The 13,803-nt window shown below is 56.4% G+C and overlaps 3 protein-coding genes across 7 annotated transcripts in view; 1 reads left to right on the top strand and 2 right to left on the bottom strand.

The window, feature by feature from the left end:
• Positions 1 to 1,944: 1,944 nt before the first annotated feature.
• Positions 1,945 to 7,806, bottom strand: Tbc1d10c (TBC1 domain family member 10C). Of its 3 annotated transcripts, none has more exons than XM_003468291.4 (10): positions 7,732 to 7,806; positions 7,325 to 7,503; positions 6,541 to 6,640; positions 6,245 to 6,352; positions 6,005 to 6,111; positions 5,691 to 5,805; positions 5,072 to 5,137; positions 4,765 to 4,954; positions 2,920 to 3,074; positions 1,945 to 2,620 (listed from the first exon to the last, which is right to left on the bottom strand). In XM_003468291.4, the coding sequence occupies exons 2-10, from the start codon at positions 7,474 to 7,476 to the stop codon at positions 2,279 to 2,281; spliced, it is 1,335 nt and encodes a 444-aa protein (XP_003468339.1). In that variant the 5' UTR covers positions 7,477 to 7,503; positions 7,732 to 7,806; the 3' UTR covers positions 1,945 to 2,278. The 3 variants fall into 3 exon arrangements, with proteins under 3 accessions (XP_003468339.1, XP_063083690.1, XP_063083688.1); XM_063227620.1 differs by having other exon boundaries at positions 7,750 to 7,768; XM_063227618.1 differs by lacking the exon at positions 7,732 to 7,806 and having other exon boundaries at positions 7,325 to 7,718.
• Positions 7,807 to 8,748: 942 nt separating this feature from the next.
• On the top strand, positions 8,749 to 11,904 carry Ppp1ca (protein phosphatase 1 catalytic subunit alpha). Its single transcript, XM_003468289.5, has 7 exons — positions 8,749 to 8,911; positions 9,370 to 9,501; positions 9,647 to 9,877; positions 10,414 to 10,518; positions 10,949 to 11,172; positions 11,255 to 11,389; positions 11,460 to 11,904. Exons 1-7 carry the CDS (start codon positions 8,857 to 8,859, stop codon positions 11,568 to 11,570), a joined length of 993 nt encoding a protein of 330 aa, XP_003468337.1. The 5' UTR covers positions 8,749 to 8,856; the 3' UTR covers positions 11,571 to 11,904.
• Rad9a (RAD9 checkpoint clamp component A) overlaps positions 11,681 to 13,803 on the bottom strand; it is a 65,225-nt gene continuing 63,102 nt past the window's right edge. For all 3 annotated transcript variants that reach the window (XM_063227621.1, XM_063227622.1, XM_003468288.5), the window contains 3 exons: positions 13,655 to 13,792; positions 12,708 to 12,894; positions 11,681 to 12,617 (listed from right to left, as the gene is read on the bottom strand). In XM_063227621.1, the coding sequence (XP_063083691.1) occupies positions 12,522 to 12,617; positions 12,708 to 12,894; positions 13,655 to 13,792 (421 nt within the window). In that variant the 3' untranslated portion in view covers positions 11,681 to 12,521. The remainder of the gene's footprint in view (positions 12,618 to 12,707; positions 12,895 to 13,654; positions 13,793 to 13,803) is intronic.

Raw genomic sequence — 13,803 nt, 5'->3', positions numbered from 1 at the left:
AGAGTCCCATCCATCTCTCTCCTGTGCAGGGTGATCCAAGGTGGGCTTGTTTGCCTTTCTGTTCTTCTGTGTGCCCAGCTTCAATACCCACAAATCCAATGCTCTTGGATATGTTGCTTCCTCCTCTGAGCCCTTTTCCAAGCAGATTCTTTCCTCCCACTCCAGACAGGTTTATAGGGAGCTGCTGGGTTGGCCAAGTGTGACTGTGCAGGTTGCTCACTGCACAGCAGCTCCCCAAAGGCCGTACTATGTACCCTAGCAGGACTGCATGCTGCCTGGAGGGAGGGCATCTTTTTCCAACTAGAGCAAAGGTGCTGCTATGGTTAGCACAGGGCCCTTGTGAAGGTGGGCATAGCAGTGTGAACAGAAGGAGACAGCCAGTTCTCTCCTGCTCAGCTTCCAAGGGAATGGCTGACAGTGGGACCTGCAGGACAAAAGGACACCCCAGGAAATGTTTCCCTAAATAGCAAAGTCAGTGACTTCACCCCAGCTGAAGGGGTCTCCTGGAAACTACGTCCTCCTAGAATCTGTGCCCAGCCTGAGCTACAGCCACACTGCCTACCCGGTTCATGATGGCACAGCCCAGGGCTGAAGCTGTGGTGTTCTTGCTCTCCTGGTCTCCCGAAGGGCTGAGCTGTGGAAAGCAGGAAGCAGTGGGTGGGCTCCTTCCTCCTTACTACCGTGCCTGAGAGGCCCCTTTAGACCCTGCTCCAGAGCCAAGCCAGCATCTAGAGCTCTCTGTCTTCCAGCCTGCTCTGCCTCTCCCCCTGGCCTTGGGCTGGAGTCTTAACCACTCCCAGGCTCCTTTTCTCTGGAAAAGCTACTAGGCCACCTGTAGGTAGATGAGACTGCATGTCTGAGAAAGGCTTATGAATTTCAGGTGAGGGGATTATCATTAAGCTACAGGTATCCCAGTGGGTGGGGAGGAGCCTGGAAATCCTCTAGGTCTTAACTCACAGGACCCCAGCTGCTGCCCTGCACACAGGAGGGCTGGGACCTGAGCTGGCACAGGATTGGGGGTGGAAGGTAGAAGCAGGAGAGAGCACCCCTCCAGGAGGGCAGGCCAAAGCAAGTACCTAGAGGGAGATGGGGCAGCTTAAAGTGCTGCAAGGGTAGGAGCAGAGGTGAACCTTGGGTCCCCCATGGGCAGGGAGGCTTTGACCAAGTTTGTTCACTCTTGATCCAGGCTCCACTGGGGGCCGTGATAATGTCTCAGCGCTGCTGTGGGAACGGGCACACTGAACACTCTACCTTTTATCCCCCAGGGAAGCATGGGCCTCCAGCTGCTTGCTGCTGGTACTCTGCCCATTACACACCTATAGCAGGCTGGTGAGCTACAGGGAGGCAGGGCGACTGGGGATGGACACTATGGGGACACATGCCTGCATCATAACCAGCCCTACTGGCTTGATGATGGCTCCTGTCCCAGGCACCCATGGGGGCAATTAGTAAGTGTGAGAAGGAGTTTCCATGGTGGCGGTCCCGAGGGGGTACACCAAGGCTTAGGGAGGAACAAGGGCTGGCAGGGCCTTTCTCCTTTGTCTTGGACACAGTAGGCCTTTGTTCGTGCCTGGCTCTGACAGATGGGATCAGGGGCATGGGTGGGGGGAATGACTTGAGTTAAGAGTTCCCCCACCCAGGGATTCCTGACCAGCCTGGGGGAAGGGCAAAGAGGGGCCAAATAGCGGCTAGAGCCCCAATGAGCCCAGCCTCCATTGGGAAGCTCTCCTCGGCATGGCCCAAAGCCTTACCTGCCCCCGAGGGGTTGGGGTAAGGCAGCTTATAATTGTTCTTGCTGGTAAACACCTTCCCCAGCAGCCAATGGACAGCCTTGTCATGTCCCAGGGCAGGACTAGGGCTGGCCCAGGGGAGGACTGGACTAGAGGGGAAGGGGCAGCCATCCAGGGTTGTAGGGAGGGCATTTGATCCAACTCCATCCAGGCATCTGCTCAGTCAGACTTTATTCCAGAACTCTCAGCAGCCCCGGCAGTCCCTGAGCCCAGCCAGCAGTGTGCGCACCCCTTCAGTGCCCGCTTTAATACTGCTACTAGATAGCTGGTGGTGGCCAATCTGAGTCCCTACAAGCCCCACCCTGTGACCTCCCTTGTGCCTGACACAGTACATAAAGTAGGGGAATGTCTCCTTCCTCAGGGTGTGGTCCTTGCTGGGAACGGAAGCAAATTACCAAATCCCAACAGTAAAGTGCAGTGCCCATTTGCAGGCTAGCATTAGCCATTCAGGTGATTGTTGACTGGGGGGCATTGAGTCCACAGTACTCTCAGAAACGGGTGTCTAGGAAGGAGCTTCTATGTGGTCTGGGAGTGCCCTCTATGGGGGGTCCTCGGGGCCGAGTCAGCAGGCCATGGAAAGTCTTGCCACGGGTCTGGGGTTTGCGTCTCGGTGGCCTGGGCTCCTCTGGGGGCTGTACCACAATTCGGGGGATCTCGGGCTTGGCACCTCCTTGAGCTCCTGCTAACTGCTGGGCTTCAAAGATGGCTTGAGCCCCTGGAAGGCGTGCCTGTGGCTGAGGGGGTGGCCCAGGTGATGACTTGGGCAGCCGGGCCAGCTGGACCCTGGTCTCTCGCTGTAGGTCTTGCTCTGAGACAGCTACACCGTGTACCTGTAGGAAGCAGTTGATGCTGAGTTTTCCTGGCCTGGAGTGGGGGCAGGAAACCCAGAGGTCCCTGCCAGGCAGGCAGTACACAGCTCCAGGAAGTGGCTGAGGGCTGAGGGACTTGCAGACAGCCTTGCTGGGGGAGCCACGGAGAGCTTGCTGAGCTCTGGGGTTTTCACATTCGCTGCAGCTCAGCCGGCAGGAACTGAGCCTGGTTTTCACTTTAGCTTCCTGATCTGTGACTTGTTTTCCTCGTTATACAACAGGGGCTAGGCCTTCGAGGGGAGCAAGCAGGTGGCACCTACCTGGGGCATGAAGACCTCCTCCTGTAGCTGGGCAGGGGGGATGGCTCGAAGGGCACCAAGTGTCTCCAAGAGCCCTGGGCAGGCCATGCGCTGCTCTGTGGTACCCAGGGCCAGGCGCACCAGCGTCAGCCCCACACGAAAAAGCACCTTAGCACCTGCAGATCAGATGTGGGGTAGGGCTCATCGACTGGGAGGCCAGCTCTATGCCTTAGCTCTGCACCTGCCCTCAGCCATACTCTGACCACCTCCTGCCCCACCCATGACTTAGGCCAGGAGTAATGTCTGAGAGAGACTGCAGTCTAGGGGTGAGGGCACCTGCTCTGGCCAAGTCAGTCCCAGAGTCCCACACACTTCCAGAGAAAGTAACCTGCCAGGAGCCAGATGCTACAGCCACCCTTATCCAGAGCCTTCTCTGGGCCTCACACTCTTCCTTCTCCATGAGGAAAGGGGAAACTGCTGAGTGGGTACCTGTCAAGGCCTTTCCAGTTTGAGTCTGTGATCCTTGGTTTCTAGAAAGATTCCAGGCAGAGCATCTTTCACCCTTAAACCACAGCGCAGTGCGCATGTGCATACATGCTCACTCACACAACAGTCCTGGAGCCTCAATCCCTTCCTGGCAACCTCTGATCCTCTGAATGAGACTAATGACAACTGGGACTTGCAAAGGGACAACACAGCTAATGTCATCACTGCTACTAAAAGGAGACTCCACAATACATGCCCTCAGGTGGAGGAGGCAGGGATCGGCTCAGCCACCACAAATGGTCCCAGCTTGGAGGTCTGAGGCTGGAGGGGACATAGATGGTGACTTGGGACACCTTAGCCAGAGCTCTAAGCCAGCAAGGAGTTCTCCCCTCTGTGTGAAAGGCATAAAGCTGGCTGGGCACATAGCAGGTGCTCAGTAGATGTAACGAATTTCTAGTGTTTTTAAGGTGCAGCTTTTGGACACCACATATAGAACAGAATGAGAGGGGTTACTGATGGGCAGGAGATATCAAGGAAGAGTCCCGGAGACCCAAGGGTCAGCTCAGCTCTGCCTTGATGCCCCTCCTGCTCTTTGCCCCCAGCATCTACCTCTCTGACTTCACTTCCGCAGGCCCATCCTTCTGCATCAGCTTCCACAGTGGCTCCACCTGTGCCCCTAGAGCTGGCACCCAGGACCTCCTGAACGTGAGGCAGTCTACCACTAAGCGTTCCTATGGCTACGATTTTCTCCTCCTCTTCCTCCTCCTTTTCTTCTTCTTCTTTTTCCTCTCTCTCTCTCTCTCTGTCTCTCTCTCTGTGCTGGGGATGGAACATGGGGCTTACTGACCTGCTCTACCACTGTGTCACATCCCCCAGAAACATCTTTAAAAACAGCAATTACTTCCCGCTATTCTCCTGATACTCTCTGTCACATCTCTTGTTTTATTTTCTTCATGGCACTTTGTTAATTTGTACCACTGCCTTCCATCCCCATCACCACCAGAAGGAAGGTCTCACATACAAGTGTTTGTGGCTCTGGAGCCCCAGGGGCTGGTGCCTGAGGGTGCAGGCTCTGAGGAGCACTTCCTATCAGGGTGGAGCCCTCAGATTGCAGGTGCTGTGATCTCCCAGGTCCTCCCCTCAACCTCCCGGGGAAGCCTCCCCAGCCACAGCCCTGCCCAGGGCCTTCTTGCTTGGCCTTCCTAGGGTGCTCCTCATTGTGGGGTGGGGGCTCCCACACATTACACTCATGGCTGTTTTCTCCAGATCTCAGAGGGATTAGGAGCAGCAGTTCCTGGGTACAGAGAACTTGGAGCTGGTCAGCTAGCTCCCCAGGACACCCCAAGGCTCCCGGACCAACCGCAGGGCTGCCCCACTCACCCTCGCTGAGAAAGGCATCCCAGATGCGCAGCACTGTGGGGAAAGGCAGGGAGCGGGCGAAGAGGCACAGGAACCACTCAGGGAGGTAGAGCAGGGGCCCGACGCCCACCTGCTGTAGGTGCTTGTGAATGCGCGGGAGCAGCCGCCGAAGCAGGGCCATGAACACCTCGGCGTCCAGCTGCACAGCCTCCTGTGGCCATGTTCATCAGCCCAGCTGGCTGTTGCCACCCAGCGCCTCCTCTCCCAAACCCGGGGCTTTGGCCCTCCTCAGGCCCCCACACATCCTGCGCCCGTCTCAGCCTCTTACCATGTGGGGCCCGTAGTAGCCAGGGAGGTAGACCTCACAGATCTGCACCAGGCACCAGAAGGCCTCCTGGGTGGGAAGGCACATGCCAGTGAGTGCTCACCGAGGAAGGGACATGGGGCAGGAATCTGGAGTCAGAGCCACTCCTAAACTGCTCAGTGCCTGGGGAGGCTCTCACCAAAGCCCCTCCTCTTCTACAACTAAGGTCTACTTGCAGGTTTAGGGATTGGAAGTCACAAGGCTCAGTGTGCTAGACTTGAAGGTCACAGAGTCACTGAGCAAGAGTTGGGGATGGGTCCTAAAGTTCAAGTCCAGGATTCCTGGGGTCACTAGGGTCAGAGCTCACAGTCACAGGGTCCAGAATGAAGGCAAAGTGAAAACATCAGATTCTTAGGTCCTTAGGATAAGGGTTCCAAATTTTTAGAGTCAAGATCATTAGACTTGAAAAATCACTGAAGTTAGTGGTCACAAGATCCTGGGTCACTGGACGGGGTCTAGAAGTAAAGGATCCCAGAGTTCCTGAGACTAGGCTGGGGTGAGGCAGGGGTCTCATGGGACCAGAGCTCAGGATCACAGGGGTCAAGGTCATTAGGGATGGAGGGTGAGGATGAAGTTCACTCACCTCTGGGGGCAGGTGCATGAGCAGCACAGCTGCTACAGGGCCCTGGGCCTGGCAGTAGCCCTGTTCCGGCCGATACAGGGTGTAAGCCTTCAGAACCTGGAGGAGCCCCTGCTGCCTGTGTCAGAAGACCCCATTAGGAGCTAGTCCTCCAGGCACCCCTTCCCCACCCTTTGTGGCTTCCGCTCAAGCTGAAGCCACCTCTGGGCCTTGCTGGGTTCCCTGGAAAGCAAAGATGTAAAGCTAGTATAGGGAAGCTAGGCAGAAGCATCTAGTGAGGGAAGTCCTGGGGTTCCTGGGTGTCACTGGCCTCATACCCATGACCCTGGGGTGACACAAACATCTCATGCAGAGGGAACTGGCGGTGCAGGTCCCTGCCAATGGTTTCCATCCACTGAGGGTCTCCTGGGGCTTCTGCCAGCTCCTGTGGATGGGCAGGCAGATAGGGATGGGCTCCAGGTAGCAAGAAACTCTGGGCAGGAGACGTGGGACTCTTTTTTTTTTTTCTTAACCAAGTCAACAAAGAAAATAGGTGGGATTCTTGCCAACTCCCTCACCTGATACATGCCAGGGCTGTTCTTCTGACGCACTTGAGCCCCACACAGCAGGGGCCAGCAGCGGGCCCGCAAGGCTGAGGGGATGCCTTTCCGGCACTGGATCTTTACCTGTGGGCAAGCCCGAGGGGCTCCATTAAGCAGTCTATTTGTTCCACTTGGCAGGTTCCAAACACAACCTCCCCTCAGCCAGGGGCCAGCAGGGGATACTGGGTCATAGCATGGGTGAATTTTGCTAAGGCACTTTAGGGGCACAGGGGAAGGAGCCAAAAGGACCTGGAAAGATCCACTCTCCTCACCTTCTTGTACCGTCGAGACATAGTTTTCTCCCAGTGTGAGGTCATCTCCACCCACTTCATCTCACGCTGGCGAATGAGGTCTGCAGGGGGGTAACCTGGCCTGGGGACACACGGCAGTTATCCTGGTACTGGCAGCTGCTTCCTACAGCCCATGCCTGCTCCTTCCAGGTTACCCAAGTGAATGAACCCAGCATCTGGCCCTGGGGATCTCTGAGGAGTTTAGGGATGACCTGTGACCCACAGCTGCCAAATGCTGTCACAGGGACAGGAAAGGATGTGGCTACAATATGGGCAGAAGCAGGAGAGACTGGGTGAGTGGGTGTCCCTTGGGGGAGGGTCTGGCTGGCTGGCACCCAGGAGAAGGAAAGCTTGTAGGGTGCAGCCCTGGACTGGAAGCCAGGAGTCTGCTTTTGTCTCTCATCTGCTGTGTGACCCTGAGCAAGTTTCTGTCTCTGGACTTGTTTTCCTGTTGTACACTGGAGAAGGGAAGGGGAGTTCTATGATTTGGACCTGAGGTTGCTGGGCAAGGGGGTAAAGGAGGAAAGCTGTTCAGGCCCAGGGATGGGTGCAAACCCTTGAAGGCTGGCATAAGAGAGACATACCCGAGCCTTGCCTACACCATCCTCCCACCTTGGGTTTTCCCGGGAGCCTAGAGGAAGTCCCTAAGCAGGTCCCTGCACCTGGATCCTCCTCGTACCAAGTTGGGCCTCACTGCAAAATTCAATTCCCAGTCTCCATTTCGGGGGCTGACCCCTACCCCCATCCCCATTTCTGCCCAACTTACCCTGGCTCCAGTGAGCTGCCCCCAATGAAGCCATAGCGGTCCGCCTGGCGGTATGGCCCAGGCCCACTCAGCTCTGAGTCGGACCCCAATGAGCTGGAATCATCTTGAGGCTCAGAAGTCTGTACCAGGTCCTCCCCCAGGGCCTGGGCCATGGTGCCCCAGATCCCTGATGCCACCGGCTGCAAGGTATGGGGAGAGCCAGAATGAGGGCACCTCTGCTTGGGGCCTGGGTTCCCAGCCAGCCAGTTCCAGGCCCTCAACCCTGGCTGTGGAGTCAGAGAGATTAACTTTCAGGGTATCTGCCCAGCCCACTATGTGCTCTCTTTTACTGGGGAGTGGGCTGGGCCCTGAAGGGACAGAAAGACCAGGCCCAGCCCACCGCCACTGTGCCCTCAAGTTTGGCTCACCTCCCTGCCGCACCTCACCTCCTCCTCTCACTTCCTCTTTAGACTTGGCTTCAACAACCCCCTGGGGGCCCCTCCCAAGTGTATGGGGGGGTCACCCTTCCTCTCAGAGGCTCTTCCGGCCTACCCCAGCACCCCTGAGCCACAGGCTCCTCCCACCTTCCCCTGTGCTGGGTGTGATGGGTCCCACCCTGTCAGAGGTATAGAGACCCAGCCAGCTGCCTCAAAGTTTAAGGTTACGCACATGTAAAACAATGAACTCAGGGTTCCAATAAGACTTACAATATTTGACTTTTTTTTTAAAGCAGGGTCTCCCTATGCAGTTCAAGCTGGCCTTGACTTCACTATGTAACCGAGGCTGGCCTCGAACTGGCAGGGATCCTCCTGCCTCAGCCTCCTCAGTGCTGGGATTACAAGCATGCTCCACCATGCCCAGCCTACTACGGAATTTATATTTTGCTTATTTATTTTTTGTTGTTTTGAGACAGTCTCATTATGCAATCTAGGCTGGACTCCTGTCTCAACCTCCTGAATGCTGGGTTTAGAGGCATGTGCCACTATGCACGGCTAAAATTTATACTTTAAAAAATTAACTGAGCAGAAAAAAAAATTGAGCAGGCAATGTGGACCAAAATATACTGAGTTCAGTGGCAGATATCCTAGGGACTGGTCAACAGTCTGGGGAGCCACGGACACCCAACTGTCCAGCCTCTGGCTATCTCTGAATCTCGGGCTAGTGGTGGTCAGCCTCTGAAAGAGAAAAACAACTTTCCAGTGTTTCCGGCCCCAAATCTTCGGAGCAGGGCTGGGTAACTGCTTAAGAGCAGAGCCAGCCTCAGACCCTGCCCCTTCAAACCCTGCCCTGAAAAGCCCCGCCCACCACATATCCTTTAACCAGCCACGCCCATCTCCCGCAGTCCCCGCCCCCAGACCGCCGCAGCCGCTACGCTTCCACTCCAGCAGAGGCGCTAGAAGGCGAGAACGGCTGGGAGGGCGGTCGAGGAGGCGGGGCGGTGGGCCAGAGGCGGGCTGGGGCGGACGGAAGGAGATCCAGGCCGGAAGGAGGCTGCGGGAGGGCGGGAGGCAGGAGCGGGCCCGGAGCTGCTGGGTCGGAGCGGCGGCGCCGCCATGTCCGACAGCGAGAAGCTCAACCTGGACTCTATCATCGGGCGTCTGTTGGAAGGTTGGCCGGGGTGGGGAAGGGCCGCGCCCTGGCCCCCAGCCCGGCCCGGAAGTGGCCGCGGGCGGGCCTGAGCGTCCCGGGCCAGCCTTGACTGGGCGGGGACGGGCCACAAGGTCCCGTGGTTGCAGCTCCCCCACCGTGGGCGCGTCTCAGAGGTCTGGGTCACGCTCCGGCAGACGGAGTAGCCCCCTCCTGGGCCAGGGGCGCAGGGTGACCTGGGCTCGAGGTGAGACACGTATAAAGCCTACCCGAGGAGTCCTCTGGTATGAGATTTTGGGTGATTAGCCCTACTCACAGTCCCCTTGGAGAGCTCCCAGGGTTGTTGGCGTCTTGTCTTGGGAGGCTCAGTAACAACTGCCCTTAGGCGAGAAAGGGCTCAGTCTTCCCCAGAGGTCCCCATGGGACCACCTGTGTCGCCCACCAGGGGCTAGGAACCTGACATCCCATCCCACTCCCAGTGCAGGGCTCGCGGCCTGGCAAGAATGTACAGCTGACAGAGAACGAGATCCGTGGTCTGTGCCTCAAATCCCGAGAGATTTTCCTGAGCCAGCCCATTCTTCTGGAGCTGGAGGCCCCCCTCAAGATCTGTGGTGAGCCTCTGCCCAGGCACCTTTGGCTTCCTGAAAGTGGCATCACCCCCAGAGTTCCTGGATTTCCTCCTTCTTTGAGCCCAATCCTAGCCCTAGGTTCAAGTTTACACCTTGCACCTAGCTTACCAGATGCCCTGGGTCACAGGTGATATCCACGGCCAGTATTACGACCTTCTGCGGCTGTTCGAGTACGGCGGCTTCCCTCCAGAGAGCAACTACCTCTTCCTGGGGGACTATGTAGATCGAGGAAAGCAGTCTTTGGAGACCATCTGCCTGTTGCTGGCCTATAAGATCAAGTACCCTGAGAATTTTTTCCTTCTCCGAGGGAACCATGAGTGTGCCAGCATCAACCGTATCTATGGTTTCTACGATGAATGTGAGTGATCTGGGTGTTGAGGGCTCCCTGGGGTTGGAAACTGCATGCTCTGCTCAGCATGGAGCCCTGATGGACTGCAAGCTAGTCAGTTAGTGTCTCTGTCCTGCCCTCCCTGGTCTGGGGCCTGACACTCGGGAACAGGTACGGCCAATAGATGCTGCTGGTGACACTTTTCTCCAGGACATCCATTTCTTGAGCTCTTACATGCCTATGTAGATCAGTCTGTGCTGGCCTGAAGTAGAGAAAAACTAGACTTGGTTTTGGCCTGGGCCTATGGGATGGAGGTGGGTGCCAATGCTGACACTGGGCCAGATTGGAACTTGGATTCCTCTGGACTCAGATGCTTTAGAATTACTCCCAGAAGGCTGGAGTGTGGGGGCAGGGGCTTGAGCCTTCCTTGCCTTCCATTCTCTTCTCCCAGCTACCTGTATTCCTGGAAGGCCCAGAGAGCCAGGATAAGGGTGGACTGGGCTGAGCTGAGCTGAGCTGAGCTGAGCTCTGCTCCCCATGAGCCATCATCTTCTTCCTCTGGGCAGGCAAGAGACGCTACAACATCAAATTATGGAAAACCTTCACTGACTGCTTCAATTGCCTGCCCATTGCTGCCATTGTGGATGAGAAAATCTTCTGTTGCCATGGAGGTGAGGGTGGTTGTGGGGCACTTGGTGAGAGAATGCCCAGGCCACATATCCCAGGGTCCTGGAGCAAAACTGCTAGACTTTTAAGGAGCTCTCCTTGGGTCTCCTCTTGGATGTCAGTTCTTGCCGGAAATCACCCCTGCATTCATTAGGGTGCCCTCTTTCCTGTTGTGGCATTCAGTATCCTGCGTGGAATTCAGTTGTCTCCTTTCTCTGGGGAGTGCTGCACTATCTGAAGGCAGCAGGGACATCTCTGTACTTGTATTTGGGATTTGAAAAGCCCTGGGGGGATAAATTCTGCCTGCCTGGGCTCCAAGGGGTCCAGGAGAAGGGTCAAGTGGTGGTGTGAATGGTAAGGCTGATTCCCAAAGGCTTTCTGGAGGAGGAGGGGTTCTTGTTTTGAGGCTTGAAGTGTCTACCTTGTTTTCTCCAGGCTTGTCCCCAGACTTGCAGTCCATGGAACAGATTCGGCGCATCATGCGGCCCACAGATGTGCCTGACCAAGGCCTGCTGTGCGACCTGCTGTGGTCTGACCCCGACAAGGACGTGCAGGGCTGGGGCGAGAATGACCGCGGAGTCTCCTTTACCTTTGGGGCTGAGGTGGTGGCCAAGTTTCTGCACAAGCATGACTTGGACCTTATCTGCCGGGCACATCAGGTGGGCTGGCAATCCTGGGTCATGGCTGAAAGGGTGGATGGGCAGACCAGACTTGGACCTGAGTGCTCCTGTCTTTTCTCAGGTGGTAGAAGATGGGTATGAGTTCTTTGCCAAGCGGCAGCTGGTAACACTGTTCTCAGCTCCTAATTACTGTGGCGAATTTGACAACGCTGGCGCCATGATGAGTGTGGACGAGACCCTCATGTGCTCCTTCCAGGTGGGCCCTGCAGACATGGCTGGTGGGCCCTGCAGCGCAGCAAGAGCCTGACCAACTTTTTCTCTTTCAGATCCTCAAGCCCGCTGACAAGAACAAGGGGAAGTATGGGCAGTTCAGTGGCCTGAACCCTGGAGGCCGACCTATTACCCCACCCCGCAACTCCGCCAAAGCCAAGAAATAACCTCTGTGCCACCCCTGTACCCCAGATGGATTATAAAAACAAATCATGCTGCCACTGGGGGTCACAAAGGCCCCTCAAGCCCTCCCATCATGGGGGACACGGAGCCTTGGTGTATTTTTCTTTTTTAATAAATCAATAGCAGCGTCCAATCCCCCAGGGCTTCCTCCCACCCACAACTGTGGTGGCTGCAGGTGGGATCCTGGGGCTGAGGCTGCAGCTCAGGGCAATGGCAGGCCAGACTGTGGGTTTCCAGCTGTGCTCGGTCACAGGGCTGGCAGCAGGATCCTGGGGCAACCCATCTGGTCTCTTGAATAAAAGTCAAAGCTGGATTCTCGCCATGGCCTCTTGTCTCCCTCTTCCTTAACACTGGGCCTGGCAGCCCTTCTCCCCACAGCCATTTGGGAGGTCAAACTTGCTGGGCACAGGCCCAGCCAGGATAACCCCAGGCACTAGTCAGGTCCAGAGGCTCTTAGAATTTCAAGCCAGAGCCAAAGAGTATTGGGAAAGCCAGGAAAGTCTGTGCCAGCCTTGGGGATTCCAGAGTGTGGGTGCTGCTTGACGGAGGGGCGGCCCATGATTAGCAGAGGTGGGTCAGCAGCAGTTCGGCCCTAACTGTGATTTTCCCAGGGAGCTGAGTCTAAGCAGGTTGGGCTGGAGACTCTATGGTAAATGACAGGTGAGATACCTTCTGTCAGGTGGCAGCTTGGCACCAGGCCTGGAAAGAGACATGATTGATTATAGGATTGGGCGGGGGTGACAAGATGGAGGTCAGACACGGCCAGCCAGGCAGCTCTGCAATTGACAGCCAGCAACGGTAGCCTTTTGGGAAGGAACAGAACAGCCAGCACAGCCCTTCTCTCACCCCCACCCCCTAGCACCAAAACCTAGCCCTGCCACACTGGCTGGGGCTTCTAGTCCACAGCTTTAGGACACAGACTTCAGGTCCATTCTTCAGCCTTCACCATCACTGTCTTCAGCCAGCACAGGGCTGGGACCCTGGGGAGAGTGTGTGGGGGCTAAGATGGAGCCAAAGAACAGCGAACGGAACTGGAAAGAGAACAGAGGAGACAAAAGTGAGCTTTGGAGGCTTGGTCCTTCCTCACCTCCTGTCCCTGCTCCCCACCCTCCAGCGGCTACCTTCTTGGGTGGGGGAGTCCCAGGCACTGGACTGGGCTCAGCTTCGTTGTCCTCTTCCTCTGAGTGGGGGCCAGGCATAAGGGAAACGGAGGGCAGTGCCCGAGAGCCCTCACTGCCTACAGTGGTTTCCATGGCAATCATGTAAGAGTCAATGTCATCATTGGCAAAATTATCCTGGTAGGGTGTGCTGTAGGCAGAAACAGAGTATCAGCAAGAAATAGGGAAAGAAGTGGGAGTATTCTGGCAGGCTGCACTTCAGAGGGCTCTGGGGCCTCCAGACCACTGGTGAGCTCTTGGTTTTATGACTTCCTGATTTGGTTGGGGAGGAAAGGATGCAGGAGTTTAGTGGGGGCTTCCTGGAAAGGGTAGGTCTGCAATCCTTTTGATCACAGTTCAGGTAGAAGCCTCAGGGAGGCATCCTAAGCACTATTTAGTTTAGTTGGGGGAGGGGAAGACCAAGTCTTCTGAGCAGGCCACACGGGGCCCTGGCCCCCACCTTCCCAAGGGATAGGAGCTGGAATGCACTGTACCCCAGGGATCCATTGGGCAGGAGGCCAGACTAAACTTCCTCTGCTTCCACTACACTGGGCCCATCCTCAACCCACCTGCCCTTCCAGCCACCTGTTTCCCCCAGCCCAGGCGGCTCCTTGCCTCCCAACAGCTCTTTCCCTCCTTGGCCTGGAAGGAGGCTCAGAGGAGAGACCCCAGCCAGAGAAGGAAGCCAGTAGGACCTTGGGGAGGCTTCCCTGGGTGGGAGGGATCTCTGAATACAGCTGACCATGAAGGCTGAGCCTGCAGAGGCTCTGTAGAGCTAGGAATTGAAAGGAAGTGAGAGAGAGAAAGAGAGAGAGAGTGAGAGTGGACTGTGTGTGGGGAAGGTATGGAAGTGGCAGAAGATGCAGGTTGGCACGTAAACAGATGGAGAAGTGGGTGGGTGATGCCCTCACCTGTGACTCTGTAGCTGGGGCATGGGCTGGTGGTGCTTGGAGGAGCTCAGGTCCTGTGTAGGGGGGTCCAGCTCTAAGAGTGTGGCCAAGACAAAGTGGCCATCCAGCAGAGAATCCTCAATGCTGAAGATGGCTGGCCTGAGCAAGAG

The sequence above is a fragment of the Cavia porcellus genome, unplaced genomic scaffold (genome assembly GCF_034190915.1).
Source record: "Cavia porcellus strain 051 isolate PalLab524CR breed Dunkin Hartley unplaced genomic scaffold, mCavPor4.1 scaffold_17, whole genome shotgun sequence".
Classification (NCBI taxonomy): Eukaryota; Metazoa; Chordata; class Mammalia; order Rodentia; family Caviidae; genus Cavia; species Cavia porcellus.
This window is presented reverse-complemented; position numbering and strand designations above follow the sequence as displayed.